This window comes from Lynx rufus, unplaced genomic scaffold (genome assembly GCF_022079265.1).
Source record: "Lynx rufus isolate CCGP_SWC_20201006 ecotype Redwood Valley unplaced genomic scaffold, mLynRuf1.p SCAF_27, whole genome shotgun sequence".
In the NCBI taxonomy this organism is placed as follows: Eukaryota; Metazoa; Chordata; class Mammalia; order Carnivora; family Felidae; genus Lynx; species Lynx rufus.
Window position 1 is genome coordinate 7,113,226 of NW_025814842.1, and position 21,013 is coordinate 7,134,238.

At 47.6% G+C, this 21,013-nt stretch overlaps 1 protein-coding gene across 1 annotated transcript; it reads right to left on the reverse strand.

Annotated features, from left to right (window-relative positions):
- Window positions 1-1,993: 1,993 nt before the first annotated feature.
- LOC124519408 (paired immunoglobulin-like type 2 receptor beta) lies at window positions 1,994-14,276 on the reverse strand. Its single transcript, XM_047089611.1, has 4 exons — window positions 13,719-14,276; window positions 13,007-13,396; window positions 6,117-6,278; window positions 1,994-2,335 (listed from the first exon to the last, which is right to left on the reverse strand). Exons 1-4 carry the CDS (start codon window positions 13,771-13,773, stop codon window positions 2,331-2,333), a joined length of 612 nt encoding a protein of 203 aa, XP_046945567.1. The 5' UTR covers window positions 13,774-14,276; the 3' UTR covers window positions 1,994-2,330.
- Window positions 14,277-21,013: the final 6,737 nt, after the last annotated feature.

The following is a 21,013-nucleotide window of genomic DNA, read 5'->3' on the forward strand; positions in this document are numbered from 1 at the left end:
AGGGGGCAGAAATGAGCAGTTATGAGAAATAGACCCCGGGGAGTGCTGAATTCAAGCCAGATCCGCTGCTGAACTCTTGAGTCACCAGGGCTAATCAACCCCTTTGCTGCCTGAAAGGCTTTGACTGTGTTTTCAGTCACAACAAGAGGAGTCCTGGGTGGATACAAACACAGGTGGAAATGACCCATTAAGAGAGGCCTCGGAAATGGTGGGAAAGCAGCATTCGAGGTGGGGCCCAGAGTGACTGTACTCTTAGAAGTTTCTTTTAGCTTCCTTCTTGTGTAAATTCTTAGGAAAACTTGACCCATATGATTAGATACTTGTACTTGCAAATATTCAGTGGCTCCACATCGCACACTTTCTCGTCCAGTCATCTCTGAGACAAACTTTCCCTGCTCCAGTTTGGCAGGACTGCCTGCTTCCTTCCAGACTCCTCTTCTCCTTCTCTCCTGCAGGCCTTTGATCCTGCTCTATTCCTGCTGGCCTCCCTCTGTTCTGTACCATCCATCGATCCAGGCTCAACTCAGCTCATCTACAGAAAAACCTCCCCTGATTTTTCCAGCTCTTCTTTAAACTCTTGCAGTGCATTCTCTGTATTATTCACTTAACATTAGATATACCCAGTGTTGATAATTTTCTCTGGAAATGTCCTCTCCTCATTGTGCCCTTTGAGAGCAGAAACTAAGGAAAAAACAAAAAAACAAAAAACTTCTCTGAATGCTCCAGAGCTTGTGTTATGTCTACAAATGCCATGTAATAGACACATGCTATTTTTCTCAGCTCTGACTCCTTGCCCAGGACTTCAGGGTCTGTCTCTGCCCATTCTCTGGAGAAGTTCCAGTATCCTGTGCACTCTGTGAACAAAGGGGTGCCACTCAGAGCCCTCCTGTTCACCTCTTCCTATATGAAGCTCCAGGTGTCTTGCCAGAGGGCTTTGGGGCCGGGATCCCAGGGTGGTATGGGAGTTGATGGATCAAAGCTGTAGGAGGGAGAAAAACAGAACAAACTAAATAACGGGAAGCTCCCCAAAGCAAGGCTGCAGGAACCAGCCTGTCTGAGGACAAATAAGCCAGGATGCAGCCAAAGGGCCTGCCCCCACCAGCCCATCTTGGGGCCTGTCCCATGGTGGGGAAAGAAGGCTCAAAGTGTTCTCAGGAGGCTGGAAGTGTCCCCCATGACAAAGAAGCCTCCAGTGACCTGGACCTGGAGCAACTCCTGGAAGATGTTGGAGAAGACCCGGAGCAGCTGGAGGAGCCACAGTGTGGAGATGACCCTGGGGAGTTCACCACGACCTTCTTTGAGGAATAGCTGTGTGCTCCTGCCTCACCCGCTTCCACAGGAGCAGCAGAGAGAGCCCCTCAGAGGGTCCCTGAGAAGCTACTAAGTGTGGGGTTTGTTCCTCGGCTACAGGCCAATTGGCTAAAGTCACGGCTCTGCAGTTTATGTGTTAATAAAACAGGTTACCGGCTTAAGTGGTTCCATTCGTCTCTAACCACATGCTTCCCTTGGCTTCTCTCCCCGCCCCCCCCCGCCCCCCGGTCCCTGTGGCATGTCCCTGTTTCTGGTGGGAGGCCGGCACAGTACAGGGATCTGGGAAGGCAGTGAGACCCAAGTCCTGGGAGGAGGCCGTCGAGAAGGGCAGGTCTGGGTTCAGACCTGGCTCAGCCACTTACTAGGTGTGTGGCCTTGAGAAAAGCACTAACCATTCTGGGTCTTCTCTTCACGCCTCCGGTGAGTGCATCCAGGACTGTATAAGGTTGTTGGTGATGCTTACATGAGTGATGCGCTTAACGCGGTACATGTTATGGTAGCAGAAGTAGAATGGTTAGATAAGGGGGCAGAGTCTGGGCTCTGGGCTGGCTGCCAGTGTTTGGTGTCCCCCACCTGGCCTGAAGGCAGTCACTGAACACCAGCCCTGGAGGAGGGATCTTGGGTGTGAGCTACTTTTACAGCTCATTTTTGGTGAGAAGGAAAAGACAGAAGATGCCATCAGTTTCTCCTTAGGTGCCTTAAGGCAAATTCTACTAGTACTTTTATTTTTGTGGGCAAGGGCTGGGCAGTTGAAGAGGGAATGGAAGCAGATGGCTCTGTTTCTCTCTGGTCCTTGGTGGCCTTCCACACCCACTGGCTTTTGTCTGTGTCTGGCCAGGGTTATTACTAGAAGCTGTGACCTTCTGTGCAGCTTAGTCTCAGGGAGTCCCCATTCAGTCCTGCTCACTGGGCCTTTCCGATAGAGTACAAGGTCTCCTGCGGGCTCTCCTTGGGAGGGGTGCAGGGAGGAGCTGGAGAGGGTGAAGGAGGCATAGAGGATGCTGCTGTCATCCTGCACTTCATCCTGGGGGAGAAAGAAGGAAAAGGCAGTAGACAGCGGAAGGGGAGTGGCGGCTGTTTCCCCTCCCTCCCTCCCCCTGCCGAACCTCAGGGCTGGAATCTGTGTCTGCGCTGCAGCCAGTTTCTCTTCACCCTCTGCCACTGAAACCTCTGCTGTCCCCCTGCCACCATCTCCCCTCCTGTCCTTCTGAGTCTGTCTACAGCGCTTCCCAAGGATCAGCCCCTGGTTCACAGACATCCCCTCCACCACCCAACACTATCCTGGGAGGTCCCATCATCGACAGGGACAGCCCTCTGAACACATGGGACTCCTATGTCCCCCCAACTCTAGTGACCTCCACTCCACTCAGCCATACCCTGGACTCCTTTTTATCCCTGGGATTGAGAACTCTGAAATATTAAATGCCAGCATCATTTTTATACTACAACTTTCTTTCCTTCCAGCTCTCTTTTACCATCAACCTGTTTGGTATATCTTTGTTTTGACCCTCTGATAATCCACTTTCTTTTGAGCTGTCCAAGCTCCCTGCTCATCCTCTACTCTCTACTCCTGCCCTTTCACTAGCTCCTTGACTGCCTGTGTTCCCCTATCCTTATGCCACACTTAGGTGACACAGCTCTAATTCTGGATGTGGCTGATGGCAGAGAATGCTATTTGCTTACCTGATATCCATTCATTTCTTACTTTTTAAAAAAGATTTTATTTTTAAGTAATCTCTATACCCAACGTGGGGCTCAAACTCACAACCCCGAGATCAAGAGTCACATGCTTTAGTGACTGAGCCAACCAGGTGCCCCGCCATTCATTTCTTCTTACTTAGTTACAGAACCTTGATTTTATTTGGGGTGGCAGTATGCTGCCCTACTGATAGATGTGGGACACAGGAGTACATCCTAGCCAGTAAGATTCAAAGGGAAGTTGGAGGTAAGATTTTCAGGAAGCCTCTTTAAAAGGAGGACAGACAGCTGTGGCATAGTCTTTTTTCCCTTCCTTCCTCCTGTTTCCTGTCTGGATTCAAAAATAATGGCTGGAGTCTGAGCAGCCATCTTGGATCATGAGGCAACCTTCAGGATAAAAGCCAGTAGCCGTAACAGTGAGCAGGAAAATAGAAGTCTGAGTGCCTAAGGACAGTGTCCTCTGCTATCTGCTTCCTCATCCTTTTATATGAGGGAAAACAATAAACTCAGTCTTATTTAAGCCCTGTTACTTTTGGTCTCTGGTGCCAGCAGGTGAACGTAACTCCTAATGAACAAGTCCCAGAGGGTTCTAACCTGCATGAGGAAAAACATGAGGCGATGCCTTTACAGAGTTTATGGCTTCTCATCTGAGTTGAATCCTTAAATACTGTCTTCTATATCCTCAGTGACTATGTCATGTTTTTCTTCATCTCCAACCCTCATCCTCACTCTAGAGACAACCACTGTGATTTTTCCTCTGCAGAATTAAAAACAATTTGTATATATTTGAGTTTATCAATATTTTTATTCACGGCTCTTAGGTTTTATGTTATATTTAGGGAGATCACCTCTACTCCATGGTTGTAAAATAGTCTCACGTGCTTTATTCTGATGCTAGGGTTCTTCCCCTCCCCCCCCATGCCATCCACCCCCCATTTAACTCTTTGATTGATCTCCATGGAATTTATTTTGGTGCAAATTATGAGATAACATTTCCTCACATGGCTGCTCAATTGTTCCCTCACCATGTATTGAATTACTCATCTTTCCCCATTGATTAGAAATGCCAGTTTTTAACCTACTAAATTCCTGAATATATTTTGACCTATTTTGTCCTGCCTATATTTGGGCTTTTCTCTTTTAATACATTGGTTTATCTGTATATGAATATGACAACATCGAATCATTTTAATTATTGCAGCTTAATAATTACAAGTGCTAGTGCTCACATAGTCCTTATTCTGTGCCAAGATCTGTTCTCAATGAATTACATTTAATTGTCATGACAACCCCCAGGGTGAGTACTATTATTATTCTCATTTTACTGATGAGTAAGTTGAGGCACAGAGTAATACAACCATTGCACTAGAGTTTCCCCAGCCAGGATTTGAGTGCAGGCAGTCTAGATTCTATGCTGCTCACCTCTGTGCTTTAATATCTGATAGGACTAATCTCCTCTCACTGAAATCTTTCTCTAGAGGAATTTCAAATCAGTATTGGAGGGTATTGGGGTGTAAATAATTAATGCCTCTAGCCCTGTCCTCTTTTTTTTAATTAAAAGTTTTTTTATTTTAGGGGTGGGAGGGGCAGAGGGAGAGAGAGAGAAAGAGAGAGAGAGAAAGAGAGAGAGAGAGAGAGAGAGAGAGAGAGAGAGAGAGAATCTTAAGCAGCCTCCATGCTCAGTGCAGAACCCAACACAGGGCTTGAACCCACAACCCCGAGACCATGACCTAAGCTGAAACCAAGAGTGGGACGATCAGCTGATTGAGCCACCCAGGTACCCCTAGCCCTGTCCTTTTAGGTGTAAATGCATACACTCAAATTTCTGATGAACATCTCTGCTCAGATGCCACACAGGTATGTCTAACATGTCTCAAGCTAAAGAAGCATTGTTCTCCCCACAACATGGTCTTTGAACTCCTGTGTTCTCTAATTTGCTTGGTGGTTTCACCCAAGTTCTTCCCACTCCCTTGCCCCTACACCAGCCTGATCACCAAGTCTTACTGGTTTTCTCTCTTGAACTCTTCCAGGGTCTGGCTCTATCCCTCCACCCACACTGCCACTGCATTAGATTGGCTTGGCCCACCTCTGGCACCTCTACCCCATACTTATGTATCTGCATGGTGAACTGTTTCATGTTGCCTCTGGGAGCAGAGGCTCTTGGGTGTGATTTACGAGGTTCTCTTCTCCCATCTCCAGCCTCCTCCACAGCACGGAACTGCTTAGAGTTCCCCCACTGCTTTCCCGTACCTGCGTGGACAGTGATGTCTTCACCACCCTCACCACTTGCCTGGCTAATTCTCTTATACTCTTTGAGACTTTTTGTAGTGTCACTTCCTATGGGAAGCTCTCTGTGATTCCCCTCCAACGTCCTAGACTACCACAGTTCTTTCCAAATGAGGTAGTCACCCCCTTTCCTCTCCCTCTTCCACTGAGTTCCTTGAAAGCAGGACCTACCCTTTATTTACATTTGTGTCTCCAATTGTAAGCCAGACCCTGGGGGTGCCTGGGTGGCTCAGTTGGTTAAGCATCTGACTTTGGCTCAGGTTATGATCTCATGGTTTGTGAGTTCAAGCCCTGCATCGGCCTCTGTGCTGACAGCTTGGAGCCTGGAGCCTGCTTTGGATTCTGTGTCTCCCTCTCTCTCTGCCCCTTCCCCACTTGTGCTGTTTCTCTCTCAAAATTAAATGAGTATTAAAAAAAATTATAAGCCAGACCCTGGAAGATAGGCCTTCAACCAACGCTTGCTGAGCTGAACCAACTTCCTTTCCCTTCTGCTCTCTTCTTACTCTTCCCAAGGCTGACCCTCCCTTCCCCATGAACCAAAAGGTAAGAATTGATGGGAAATGATTAAGTTAAGAGACAAAAACTATAAAATGATCAGATTTGTGGGGAGGGATTGGTCTGGAGCAGTGGTTCTCAAACTGGATCACACATGGACACCACTTGATAAGACCTTGAGAAATGCAGATTCCCAAACCCAGACCTAGATACCTGCAGGGATCTGCATTTTCTAACCTGCACCTGCGGTCATTCTGAGGCGCGTGGGTTCTGAGAATCACTCCAGTTGGGAAGGTTGGTGGGGAGCATGGCCCAGAAAAACTTACCTTTGCTTCTCTTCCACCAGAGGTAGACAACCAGTCCCAAAATTGCAGTTTTGAACACAGCAATGGGCAGTGCGACCTTGACCATGGTTTCCATATTCGTGTCCCTTGTGGTGGTGGTGACAGTGGTGGTAGGGTCCTTGGTGATTGTGGTCATCTGGGCAGCTGAGAAGACATGAGAATTTAGCAGATTCCCCCTCAGAGGCCTGGAGGTATCTGGATGAAACTTAAATCTTGTTCCCTAGTGTGGGGAATATTGGGGGTGGGGAGCAACTCTCTGAAGCTCTCACACAGGATGGGGGTGATGAATCCACATCACTCAGTTTAAATCCTGACTCTACCTCTGATCAGTGGTGTGACCTCAGAACCTCATTTCATCCCTGACAAACAGGGATCACTAAATCCACAGGAACAAAAAATACTTTTTATTGTAAAATATACATAACAAGACTTACCATTTTAGCCATATGTAAGTGTACAGTTAAGTGGCATTAAATTTCTTCATGTTCTTGTACAACTATCACTGCTATCCTTCTCCAGAAGTTTTTAATTTTCCCAAAATGAAACTCTGTGTATCCGTTAGACACTCCTTACCCCCTGGCCCCACCACTGGCATCCACTGTTCTGTAGATGCTGCTTTTAGACAACAGGCTTGATAAATGGAAACCGATCAAGGCAAAATGACCCACATGGACTCCCTGGCTGAATCCAGACAGACCCATCAGGTGACCTCAAAACATCCATAGGCCCTAACTGACCAATGGGCTACATACAACCAGGCACAATGACCAAAAAAAGGGAAAATTCCATGTATCATCACACCTCCTCACCTTCCCCGCTTTTAAAACAGCTCCTACCTGTTGCCTTGCTGCAGACAACTTTCCTTCTTCTATCCTGCCTGCTGCTCCCTTTCACTGTAGTCAATAAAACTTCTGTCACCTTTGTTCTGCCTTGGGTGAATCCTTTCACTTGCCTGGGCCACATACTTCCACTGATCACCCCCCCCCCCCACATTTGGGAGCCCCCATCTGATCAAAGAGACACCATGTTTTAGTCTGTCTATGATTTTGACTGCTCTAGGGACCGACCTCTTACAAGTGAAATCAAACAGTATTTGTCCTTTTTCAGGATTGTTCTAATCAATGAGAAAACATCTGTAAAGCACCTCTAATTTATATTGGAATGTATTAAAATTTTTTTTAACGGTTTATTTATTTTTGAGGGAGAGAGAGAGAGACAGAGTACGAGGAAGGGAGGGTCAGAGAGAGGGAAAAACAGAATCCAAGGAAGTCTCCAGGCTCTGAGCTGTCAGCACAGAGCCCGACACGGGGCTGAAACTCACGAGCCATGAAATCATGACCTGCGCCAAAGTCAGACACTTAACCGACTGAGCCACCCAGGCGCTCCTGGAATGTATTTTTAAGGCTAAATTAATATTTAAGACTTACAAACAGATTGTACCTTCTTTTAATGGACCATTAAAAAATTGATCAAATCCAAAGGAAAAAAATCCCATTTGAATAAAATCTTCAGGTTAGTGTGGACCAAATTCACTATTCACTCTTATTAGAAATGAAGAGTAAAAGGGTAAAATACCATTCCTCAGTTGAGAATTTAAAAATTTAAAAATTTCTTAATCAGGGGTGCCTGGGTGGCTCAGTTGGTTAAGCGTCTGACTTCAGCTCAGGTCATGATCTCACGGTTCGTGGGTTCGAGCCCGGCATTGGGCTTTGTGCTGACAGCTCAGAGCCTGGAGCCTGCTTCGGATTCTGTGTCTCCCTCTCCCTCTGTCTCTCCCCCACTCATTCTCTCTCTCTCTCTCTCTCTCTCTCAAAAATAAACATTAAAAAAATTAAAAATTACTTAATCAAAGAAACATATAGAAGATAACATAATTACTTAATCAAAGAAATGGCCATGCTAGATAATATAAAAACAATATTAATGCATATAAACGCTAAAGCTACACTCAAAGTTAAATTTATAGCATTAAATACTTCCGTTATTTTATTAAAAAAAATTTTTTTTAACATTTTATTTATTTTTGAGACAGAGAGAGACAGAGCATGAACGGGGGAGGGGCAGAGAGAGATGGAGACACAGAATCGGAAGCAGGCTCCAGGCTCTGAGCCATCAGCCCAGAGCCCGGCGCGGGGCTCAAACTCACGGACCGCAAGATCGTGACCTGAGCCGAAGTCGGACGCTCAACCGACTGAGCCACCCAGGCGCCCCTTCCGTTATTTTAAATATGGAGACATTTTTTAAATGAATGAAATAGTTCCCAAAGAAAAAATACCAAAAACAGAGAGAAGCTTTCCTTCTCTGAGAAGGAAACAGAGGAAGAATGTAATGAGAAGCTATGTAGGAGTAAATTTATGGGAAACAGGACAGCATTAGGTGTAATAAATGTGGGCAGTGGTTATTTAGGGAAAAAACAAACAGGCAAACAGATGGAATTTTTCCAAACCTAACAACAAAAAAGTGTTTAAACTATGAGTTAGTGTATGCTCCACTATAGACTGATAAATCTAAAAACCTCTCGGAAGTGGATGATTTTATAAAACAAACAAAACATTTAAAAAATATGTTTAAGATGGGGGGGGGTGCCTGGGTGACTTAGTTGGTTAAGCGTCTGACTTTGGCTCAGGTCATGATCTTGCGGTTTGTGAGTGTGAGTCCCATGTCGGGCTCTGTGCTGACAGCTCAGAGCCTGGAGCTGCTTCGGATCCTATATCTCCCTCTCTGTCTGCCCTCCCCTGCTCATGCTCTGTCTCTCAAAAATAAATAAATAAAATAAATAAATAAATGTTAAAAAGATACGTTTAAGAAATAGCATAAAAACTTTAACTCATGACTAGTCAGAGATGAAATTAAGAACACTATTAATTCCCTTTTATAAAGATTCTAAGCTCAGGAAGTTTTATGGGTAAACTCTTGGAAAAAGTCAAATAACAGATAATTCCTAAACAGAAGGTTTCAGAACACAGAGAAATGGAAAACTTTGAAACTCTTTTTAAAAATTTTTTTTTTAATTTTTTTTTCAACGTTTTTTATTTATTTTTGGGATAGAGAGAGACAGAGCATGAACGGGGGAGGGGCAGAGAGAGAGGGAGACACAGAATCGGAAACAGGCTCCAGGCTCCGAGCCATCAGCCCAGAGCCCGACGCGGGGCTCGAACTCACGGACCGCGAGATCGTGACCTGGCTGATGTCAGACGCTTAACCGACTGCGCCACCCAGGCGCCCCTAAAAATTTTTTAAATTAAAAAAAAATATTTTAAGTTTATTTATTTTGAGACAGACAAAGACAGGGTGAGTGGGGGAGGGGCAGAGGGAGAGGAAGAGAGAGAGAAAATCCCATGGAGGCTCCACACTGTCAGCACAGAACCTGATGTGGGGCTTGAACTCAGGAAACCGTGAGATCATGACTTGAGCCGAAACCAAGAGTCAGATGCTTACCCCATTGAGCCACCCTGGCCCCCCACAAATTTTTTTATTTGAGAGAGAGAGAGAGAAAGAGAGAGAGAGAGAGAGAAACTCTTAAGCAGGTTCCACACTCAGCATGAAGCCTGATATGGGGCTCAACGCAGGGCTAGATCCCAAGACCCTGGGATCGTGACCTAAGTCCAAATCAAAATTTGGAAGCTCAACCAGCTGAGCCACCCTGGTGCCCCAAATTTTGCAATCCTATGTGACTTTGCAAATCTAAATCTTGTAATCTGAGAATGCTGAGGTTATTCTCAATAATTTTTTTTAATTTATTTTTTTTTAACGTTTATTTATTTTTGAGACAGAGAGAGACAGAGCATGAACGGGGGAGGGGCAGAGAGAGAGGGAGACACAGAATCGGAAGCAGGCTCCAGGCTCTGAGCCATCAGCCCAGAGCCCGACGCGGGGTTCGAACCCACGGACCGCGAGATCGTGACCTGAGCTGAAGTCGGACGCTTAACCGACTGAGCCACCCAAGCGCCCCTATTCTCAATAATTTTTAAAAATGCAGATTAAAATAAGCCATTGGGGGTGTTGTTTACTTGCTTGTTTTTACTGATCCAAGTAGAGGGACCCACCCAGTATTGGCACTACAGGAAAATGGATAGGTTGGCATTGCATTTGGGAATATGCAAAATGCAAAATGCCCAGGCATGCCCTTTGACCCAGTAATTTCAGTGCTAGGAATTTATCCTGTGGAAATACTGGACAAGTCTTCAAAGGCCTGTGTTTAAGGGTGTTCTTTGCAGCTTTGTGTTGTGTGAACAACCTAAATGTCTTTTTTTTTTAAACTTTATTTATTTTTGAGAGAGAGAGAGAAAAGGTGTGAGTGGGGGAGGGGCAGAGAGTGAGGGAGAGGAAGAGAGAATCCCAAACAGGCTCCACACTGTCAGAACACAGCCTGACACAGGGCTCAAACCCACGAACCCTGAGATCATGGCCTGATCCGAAGTTGGGCCCTCACCTGGCTGAGCCACCCAGGCACCCCCAACCTAAATGTCTTTTTTTTTTTTTTTAATTTTTTTAAACGTTTATTTATTTTTGAGACAGAGAGAGACAGAGCATGAACGGGGGAGGGGCAGAGAGAGAGGGAGACACAGAATCGGAAACAGCCTCCAGGCTCTGAGCCATCAGCCCAGAGCCCGATGCGGGGCTCGAACTCACGGACCGCAAGATCGTGACCTGACCTGAAGCCGGCCGCTTAACCAACTGAGCCACGCAGGCGCCCCCAACCTAAATGTCTTTAAATAGGAAACTGAATAAGTACATTTTGATACATTACTGCAAGGGGACGCCCTGCAGCCTTTTTTAAAAAGGCATAACTGGGGGCATTGGGTGACTCAGTCACTTAAGCCTCACACTCTTAATTTCAGCTCAGGTCAGGATGTCATGGTCGGTCCTGAGATCAAGCGCCATGTCGGACTCCATCCTGAGTGTGGAACTTGCTCAGGGTTCTCTTTCTCCTTCTCTCCGCCCCTTCCCCGCTCACACTCTTTATCTCAAAATAAATAAATAAACATTAAAAACACATTTCTTTTTATTACTTTCCTATATTTTTTAATATGAGCATGAATATCCAATTAATTGTATTAATTGAAAAATTAATTTATTGGGGTGCCTGGGTGGCTCAGTCGGTTAACCTTCCGACTTTGGTTCAGGTCATGATCTCACGGTTCATGAGTTCGAGCCCCATATGAGGCTCTGTGCTGACAGCTCACAGCCTGCAGCCTGCTTCAGATTCTGTGTTTCCCTCTCTCTCTGCCCCTCCCCTGCTTACGCTCTCTCTCTCTCTCTCAAAACGAAATAAACATTAAAAAAAAATTTTTTTTAAAGAAAAATTAATTTATTGATGAAAAATTCATAGTAAATGTGACCGAACTGAGAAATGAGGAAAGTTAGGAGGATCAGGGAAGGAGGACGAGGGGTCTGGGGAGAGGGAAACCTCTCAAAAAAGGCCATTTAAGGGAATATGGAGGAGGTGCCAGAAATAGAAATCCAACGCTGTCTTGCTAAATTCAGGTTGTGAGCCACTTTCTATTTGCTCTGAAACCAGCACGGTGGCCAGATGGGACAGTGGTTTACCAAGGGTGGGGGCACGGAGAGTGTCCTTCCACCCAGGAGCAGTGATACGTTGTTAGAATCGTCAGTGCAAGTGATTATAAAGCGCAGACCTGGGGTTTTTAGTTTTTAAGGAATATTTCTACAGATAATATTCTACAGACAGTGCATCCCCTAGTGCCTGCTCCTGGGAAGGGCTCCCTCCCCAACTGCTCTGGAGACCAACAAACCTAGGTTCAAGTTCCCAAGGCCTGCTGGGTAACATGGGAAGATCTGCTGCTGTAACACATCCCGTTCCTGGGTTAAAATAGGTGAAGACAACAATAGGATCAGGTCAGCTGTGAAGCTGAGCAGCTACTAGGTTAAGAGTGGAGGCTCTGGGGTGAAACGGGGTTCAAGTCCTGCCTGCACCATGAGTGTGGCTCTGGGCAGGCGTTTAGGCTCTTTGAGCCTCAGTTTCCCTACCTGTAACAGGAAGATAAGAGCAGTGCCTACTGTTACTGTGGGGTCGCAGGGAAGGTTGTTAACCAGGGTGACGTACGCCTAGTTGTTCAACCTGACACAGTGCATGGTAAGCGGCAGCCGCCATATTTCTGCTGTAGATGGCATGTCTCAAAGGCCAGGATGGAGGAGCAAGATCGGAGTGGACAGTGGGGACGGTGCAGGCAGAGGTGGGGACCAGGGGTGGGGGGAGGCAAGGAGGGTAAAGAGGATGGAGGCAGGGGAAGAGGGGGATGGGAAAGGAGAGGAGGGAAGGGGCTGGGGCAGGGAGCATCGTGGGCCAGGTTCCGAGGAGCAGAGCAGGAGAAGGACACAGGGGGGACTGGGAAAAGAGGTAATGGGGCGTGGCCAGGGGACAGGGGTCTTGGGTCATGATTGGGTACCTGCTGTGTGTGCTGGGTTGAGCCCGCGACTGTGGGGAGACACAAGACTGGGGGCTGGCAGGGGCTACTCACAGGGACACAGGACAAAGGGAAGGCAGACCACGCCCTGAAGAAGTCAAGTCCACCTGGACAGCGTGGGGTGAGGGGAGGGAGGCAAGACTGGAGGCCCAGCTTGAAGCAAGAAGGGAGGATTCCTGGGCAGCCTGGAAGGTGCTGAGGCTGGGGGCGCGGGGTGGGGACTGGCTCCGGAGGGGGCAGTGAGGGGGATGGGCAAGGAAGGCAGCCCAGGTTTGGGGAGATCCAGGAGAAAGAGTAAAGTTGGCAGAGGCCTGGGGAGGGGAGAGGGGTGGGGAGAGGAGCTTGAGAGAAGGGGTAAGCAGGAAGATTGGGGCTTGGGCCAGGCCTGGGGGATGAGGGCACCATGCAGGGTGGGTGTGGTGGCTGCCGGGCAGCTGGACTCACCGTCGGTAATGGTGAGTTTGGTCCCTGGGATGGACTGCCACACCTGTTTGCCGTCTCTTAGCGTTTCCACTCGGACCTGGCAAAAGTACCTATTCTCATCTTCTTTCCGCAGGTTCCATATACACAGGGTGCCGGAGTTCTGACCCTCTCTCAAGTCCAGGGAGATCCGGTTCTTGTAATCCTTATGGATAAAATGCTGGGTACTGTTGTAGATGACCTCTCCATGGAAGTCTCTCCGTCTGACGGCTATACTCAGTCTGGGATCCTTGGCTAACTCCCAGCAGTGGAAGTAGGAGAAAGAGATGCAGGTGGAACCACCCTCGGGGGCTGAGAGAGACGCTGGTTGGTTGATCCCAAAGTCAGTGTTTGGATTGCATTCTTTTGAGCTGCCTGGAGCAGAGAGAGGAGAGACTTTGAGCCACTGGGAGAGATGAGGACGATAACCCCAGACCTTCTGGCACCCTTGCTCACAGAGCATACCAAGTGTGACAGATGGCAGGACTGGCCCTCTGGCTTGGGTGTCCCCCTTGCCGGGCTTGGGGTAGGGAGGAGGGTGAAGGGTTGGGGAGGACCTGGCACCATGGGACCAGCCCGCTGGAGCTGGGAGGCCTGGCCGGCTACCCCAGCAGACCCCTTCTCCAGCTGCCCAGCCACAGCCCTTCCTGGGGACTCCTGGCCCTCGGGGCAGAGCCAGGGTGTCCTGGACACTCACCAGCCTGCAGAGATGCCGGCAGCAGCAGCAGGGACAGCAGCAGGGACGGACCCATGGTCTCACTCTCCTCCCAGGAGAGGAGAAGCCAAGCAGCTCTGTCAAGGCCAGAGGGCAGGCCCTACAGAGGTGCCTCCTCGGGGAGTCCAGAGGAACGTGGAAAGCGTGGATCAGGTTCCTTCGGAAGAGCAAGGGAGGGTGAGCTTCCCCAAACTCACGGGCCCCCGGAGTACCCAGCACTTCCTTTATCAATCTGGTTTCTTCTTTTTCTACATTGCAAAAGCGCCTCCCTTGTGGTCAGTGCACAGAGAGCCGTGAGAAAGGCCCCCAACTTCTTTCTTCACATGGAGGGCCATAGTTCATGGCCTTTCTTCACATGGCCATGGTTCATGGTTCTTTCTTCACATGGCCACCCCACACCTTGGCCATCTGTGGCCTCTCCTCTTCCATCTCAGCTCCTGGCCACCTCTCCTCAGGAGTCAGTCTCTGTCTCTCCACCTCTCCTTCTCACTGGCTCTCGGCATCTCCTGGCCTCTTTGTGTCATCCAGGTGAAGGGGCTGCAGCAGGACCAGTTGGGCTCTTCCAGCCAGAGGACAGGCAGCCATGAGTCTCTGCCCAGCTAACGCCTCCCCAGAGGAAGGAGGAGGGACCCACTGGTGATCAAATGGCCTCGACCCCAGCACCAGGCAGCAAGGACACCCAACTTGCACCTGGCCGCTCTCCCTCCCAGCAGGGGCTCCCCTGCCCAGGACCCAGGCCTACCAGGCTCCTTCCCTCCCCTGGTCAGCTTCTTTTGTGCAGTCTCACACCATCCCTGGGGTTAAGAGGTGAGGGTGGGCCTTCTGGAGCCCATGCCTCGACCCACAGGAGGCAAGACTTGATCAGCAGGCCCCTCTGTCCTCCACTCCACAGATGAGGAGACCAAGGGCTCAGAGAAGCCCTGCCTCAGGTCATGTGACCCTTGAGGCAGGTCCAGGACTCAAACTCCAGTCTCGCTGAGTCCACAGAGCCTTCTGCTCCTTCTGGATGCTCCCACCAAGTTGCACCACACAACCTTGGGCCTCGGCTCCCTTCTGGGGGGTAAGCCCCAGGAGGCTGTATTTTTATAATGCTCCTTAGGTCATTCCCTCCACAGCTGTGAGAGCCCTGGCTAATTGGGAGCCTTCCTTGAGCAGGGGGGAAATAAGGCCCAGAACAGTAATGAGTCACCCTCCGGACGGTCCCTGGACCGTCTCCAATCGAGGGCACTGCCAGCCTGTGACTGCTGGTGGGTGGGGATGAGATACTGGGGCTGAGACCATTGGTGACACTCTGTGCTGGTTTTAGGAGGCTCAGCTCCCTCCCTCCCCAGAATGAGGTTGGCATTGGCTTACTCAGTAGATGGTGGGGATTGGAGAACATGATTTCATCACAGGAAGTGGCCCCATCTTCTGGAGGCCGAAGCAAGAAGACCAGCTTCCTTTCTCAGTTGCTTCCTCAGTCCTAATTTTCCCCCACGCTTCTCCCAGGGCCTTCCAGGCAGCCCCTGCCCTGTCCCTGTGTCTGCATTTCTTATACCTCCTCCCAGGCCCCAGGAGACAGGTTCTGCATTTTCATGGAATCCCCTTCTCTGAGCCAGGCCCTAAACATCCATTGCCTCATTTTCAGCCCTACAACATTGGGTGGTGGATTTGTTGTTTTTCTATTTTCACCATAGGAAACTGAGGCACCATCAGGAAGCAGCCTTAATGTCATGGAGTCCACTGGGCTGTGAAAGACGTTTAGGTGAATGGTGACAGCTGGAAAGGTGGACAGAAGAGAGGACAAAGGACCGACTGCCTTTTTGGCAGTTCCTCTAGAGGGTGGCCTGCCCTGTCTGAGGGGTGACACCTGAATTTTATCCCCACCTTACCTCCCTGGCTGTGGAACCTGGCTGGACAGTCTCTTCTTTGCCAGGTCACCCAAGGAGGGGGCTGGACCCCACTAGGGGGTGCCCCAGCCCCTTCTGTTGGGCAGCGTGCCATGTTTACTCAACAGGCTCTGGGTCACTTTGGCAGAGGACCTGTCGCCCGGGTGCCTCAGGCCCTGCCTCTCCCATATACGATCTCCCTAGATGCAAGCTGCACATTCCATGCCGTGTTCAAGCCCCTGGCCCCAGTGGGATCCCTATGAGACTTGAAATTAGGAGACATGATTTCTGCTCACAGATGGTGTGTGGTCTTTGTGTTTGTTCATCCTCCCTGTCCAGGTAGCATCCTCCCTGTCCTGGATGGGCAGAGCCTAAATGCAGCTTTTTAGCCCAGGGGGTGGCTGTGGGGGAGGGGTCAGGAGTGTGATCAGAAGCAGGGACAGAGTGAGGACTATGAGCTGTGGATCACAATTTGAGAATACGGCCTTAGATCTTCCTCCAAGTTCTACTAAGTTTCTGTTCTCCCTTCTTCATTGGCCACATCTGTCACTGTTCCAGTCCCTTCCCCATCCATGGCACCTCACTCTGCTCCTCTTTTCCCCCCAAGATCAGGAGTAAGGCAAAGAGGTCTGCTCTCACTGCCCCCCATTCATTGTGATGGACATTCTAGCTCATGCAATAAGGCAAGACAAATAGGTAAAATTGTTCTGTGTTTTCTGAGAATCTGTATTTATGTATTTGGCATTCATTCATCACATGGCAATTGTATTAACTTTTTTTTTTTAAATTAAAAAAAATTTTTTTTTCAACGTTTATTTGTTTTTGGGACAGAGAGAGACAGAGCATGAATGGGGGAGGGGCAGAGAGAGAGGGAGACACAGAATCGGAAACAGGCTCCAGGCTCTGAGCCATTAGCCCAGAGCCTGACGCGGGGCTCGAACTCACGGACCGCGAGATCGTGACCTGGCTGAAGTCGGACGCTTAACCGACTGCGCCACCCAGGCGCCCCTAACTTTTTTTTTTTAATTGTCTGCATTCTTGATGCTCTGGCACTTGTGGCCTTGCTGTCTGGGGAGAGATGGCCCCTCCCAAGGCTAGCCTATTCTTAGAACTTGCAAAGGGCTTTCCTAGGAGCATGTCTCTCATATACAAACTAACCGATGGGGCCCATACTCTAAACCACTTCCTTTATCTAACTTTCACACACCAGGCCAATATTTCTTCTGCCCTGAGTCAACCCTGTGCTGGATTTCAGGTAACTAGCGATAGCAGTTGTAGCCCAAAGCCCACCAATCCTAAGCTGTTTCCCCTTCTTTGCCATGTCTTGCCTGGTGAAAACACGATTAAGTCTGTGGTCTATGCTTTCCGCTTGTTCTTGCCTCTACCTCCTCTAGTGTTTCCCCAGGTGGCCCTCTAATGACATGGTGTTTTCCCTTCTCTTAGGAAATAAAAATTATAGAAAATTTCCTTCAATGGCATTAGCTCTGTGTCATCACTCAGTCACCTCTACAATTAAAATCTTGCATGTACAACAATCAATACAAAATGCATCCAGATTGAAAAGGAAGAAGTAAGAACTGTCCTTATTTATAGACAACTTGACTGGTTATGTAGAAAATCCAGTGGAATCTACAAAAGAGCTAATAGAGGGCACCTGGGTGGCTCAGTCGGTTAAGCATCCGACTTCAGCTCAGGTTGTGATCTCACAGTCCATGAGTTCGAGCCCTGTGTCGGGCTCTGTGCTGACAGCTCAGAGCCTGGAGCCTGCCTGGGATTCTGTGTCTTCCTCTCTTTCTGCCCCTCCCCTGCTCATGCTCTGTCTCTCTCTGTCTCAAAAATAAATAAAAACATTTAAAAAAAAATCAAAAGAGCTAATAGAGTTACAAGTGATTTAAGCAAGTTTGCAGGATACAAGAGCAATATACAGAAATATTATTGTGTTTTATATGCTAATAACAAAGAATTGGAAATTGAAAAAAAACATTTATAATAACATCACCAGTATGAAATACTTAGGAGTAAATATGGCAAGATCTGTACATTGATAACCACAAAATTTGCTGAGAGAAATTGAAGAAGACTAATAAATTCTTCTATGAGAGGACTCAATACTATTAAGATGTCAAGTTTCCCCAAATTAATCTGTAGCTTTAACACAATCTTAACCAAAATCCCAGTAGGCTTTTTTGCCAAAACTAACAAGTCAATTCTGAAATTCCTAAAGTGGGGCGCCTGGGTGGCTCAGTCAGTTAAGCGTCTGACTCTTGATCTTGGCTTAGGTCATGCTCGCAGGCTTCATGGAATCAAGCCCTGCTTTGGGCTCTGCACTGACAGTGTGGAGCCTATTTAGGATTCTCTCTCTCCCTCTCTTTCTCTGCCTCTCCCTTGCTTGTGCACGCGCTCTGTCTTTTTCTCTCCCTCAATGAATAAATAGGTGTGCCTGGGTGGCTCAGTTGGTTAAGCATCCGACTTTTGGTTTCAGCTCAGGTCATGATCTCAGGGTTCACGAGTTCGAGCCCCACAAAGGGCTCTGCACTGACGGTGCAGAGCCTGCTTGGGATTCTCTCTCTCCCCCCCTCTCTCTGCCCCTCCCACATCTCTCTCTCTCTCTCTCTCAAATTTAAAAAATAAAACAAACAAACAAACAAACATTAAAAAAAATTTCCCAAAGCAGTTCAAGGACCGAGGCCAACCAAAACAACTTTGAAAATGAAAACAAAGTGGAAGATTTCTGCTATTCGACATCAGGACTTATTTTAAAGCAATTGTAATCGAGATGGACTAGATAAATGGAAAGAACAGAATACAGAAATAGACGTAGACATATATGGTCAATTAATTCCCCACAAAGGTGCAAAGGTAATTCAGTGGAAATGTGATAGTCCTTAAAAAAAATTTTTTTTAAACGTTTATTCATTTTTGAGAGACAGAGAGAGACCCAGCATGAGTGGGGAAGGGGCAGAGAGAGGGAGACACAGAATCCAAGGCAGGCTCTAGGCTCTGAGCCATCAGCACAGAGCCTGACGCGGGCCCAAACTCATGAACTGCAAGGTCATGACCTGAGCCGAAGTCAGTCACTCAACTGACTGAGCCACCCAGGCACCCCATGAAATGATAGTCTTTTAAACAAATGTACTAAAACTACTAGACCTCCATATGCAAAAACAAACCAAACAAAACAAACAGAAAAAAACCCACAAAAGCCCACAACAACACACAAAACACCATACCTTGATCCATTATACAAAAATTAACTGAAAATGAATGATAGGTTTAAATTTAAGACCTATGGGGTGCCTGGGTGGCACATTCCGTTAAGAGTCAGACTGTTGATATTGGCTCAGGTCATGATCTCACAGTTCGTGAGATTGAGCCCCATGTTGGGCTCTGCACTGACAAAATTTACAAAAATAACTGAAATATAAAATATACAAAAATACAAATACAAAAAATTTACAAAAATAACTGAAATACAAAATATACAAAAATACAAATACAAAAAATACAAAAATTAACTGAAAACGAATGATAGGTTTAAATTTAAGACCTACGGGGTGCCTGGGTGGCACATTCTGTTAAGCATCAGACTGTTGATATTGGCTCAGGTCATGATCTCACAGTTCGTGAGACTGAGCCCAAGTCTCCATGCACTGACAGCATGGAGCCTGCTTGGGATTCTTTCTCTCCCCCTCTCTCTCTGCCCCACCCCTGCTCATGCATGCATGCTCTCTCTCAAAATAAATAAATAAACTAAAAAATATAAGGCCTAAAATTATATAACTCTAGAAAAAACACAGGAGTAAATGTGACCTTGGGCTAGGCAAAGATTGCTTAGATTCAACACCAAAAGCATGATCCATAAAAGAATATACTAATAAATTGCAGTTTATCAAAACTAAAAATTCTGTTCTTCAAGAGATACTATCAAGAAAATGACAAATAAAAGCTATGGACTGGGACAAAATATTTTCAAATCACATAACTGACAGAAAACCTTCAATTTGATGAAACAAAATCTCAATTAAAAAATTTTTTTTAAGGTTTGTTCATTTCTCAGAGACAGAGAGACAGACCATGAGCAGGGGAGGGGAAGAGAGAGAGGGAGACACAGAATTTGAAACAGGCTCCAGGGTCTGAGCTGTCAGCACAGAGCCCAATGCGGGGCTCGAACTCACAGACTGCAATATCATGACCTGAGCTGATGTCGGACGCTTAACTGACTGAGCCACCCAGATGCCCCCAAAATCTCGATTTTAAAGGTGAGCTGAAGACTGGATTAGATGGATTCTTCATTGAAGGAGATATACAGATAGCAGCACATGAAGAGATGTGTGACATCATTAGTCATTAGGGAAATGGAAATGAAAACCACAATGGCATACCATCATATACCCGCAAAATGGCCAAAATTGAAAGACCAACCATACTAGCGGTTGGCAAGGATGTGGAGCAGCTGGAACTCTCATACTACTGATGAGAATTTAAAACAGTACAACTATTTTGGCCATTCTTTAAAATGCTAACCATACGCCTACTGTATATCCGAGCCATACCCCTCATAGGTATCACAGTGTTGACCAGTTGCATCAGCCTCACCTAGGAACTTGTGGAAATGCTAATTCTCAGGCCCCACTCTACCTGCTGAAGTTTGAGAACTGCTGCCGTGGGGCAAGGACACTGACTTTGAGGACTCCCCCTGTGTGTTACTTTTACTTTTCATAGCAATCCTGTGAGACAGAGGAATTGTATTCTACCCGACAGAGGACGAAACTACAGCTCAGAGGGGTCACCTCACTCTAGTTCCCTTCACTGGGCAGGTCTGGAGTAGTTTGGACCACTCTCAGGTTTGTGCACCTTGTAAGCTTGGTGCTTCCCAAATTATTGCCTCCTTTCCTCCCACAGCCCTTCCTAGAGCTTCATTAGCGCTTCATTCATCAGGCCACTTGTCAAGGTCTGGGCAAACAAAGGCAACGGGATGTGAGCATGAGGTGAGGCAGGAAGATGACAATAGTTCTCTGAAGGAGAACAGGGCACAGTCTCTACCCTTCCCCATGAACTGCCTGGTGCCACTGCTGACAACAGCACTGTGTTTATTTACTTCCTCCTGTTTTCTATCCAGAGGACAGGGCCCAGAGAGGGTTTCTCCTGCCCTGGTTGGGGGCAGGCATGCAGTGAGCCCTCCAGGAATTAGGACCCAGCTGGGAAGGGAAGACTCACCCGTGTGAAGCAAGGAGAGGGAGAACACAAAGTCAATGCTGAAACAGGTGGGGATGACATCTCCCACTTACTGGGTGCTGGGTGTTTTGCTTCTTTGCTGTGTTCTTGATGCTTTGACAGGTGGAGCCTCACTGACCAGGGAGAGACTGCCCCTCTCAGTGCTGGCCAGTTCCTAGACATGGCAAAGACTTG

Excerpts from the sequence above, each read along its gene's own strand:
- LOC124519408 (XM_047089611.1), bottom strand. The coding sequence starts at position 13,773 with ATGGGTCCGTCCCTGCTGCTGTCCCTGCTGCTGCTGCCGGCATCTCTG. Across the intron at positions 13,397-13,718 it reads GCCGGCATCTCTGCAGGCTG|GCAGCTCAAAAGAATGCAAT; the intron begins GTGAGTGTCCAG and ends TCTCTGCTCCAG. Across the intron at positions 6,279-13,006 it reads CAAACTCACCATTACCGACG|CTGCCCAGATGACCACAATC; the intron begins GTGAGTCCAGCT and ends ATGTCTTCTCAG.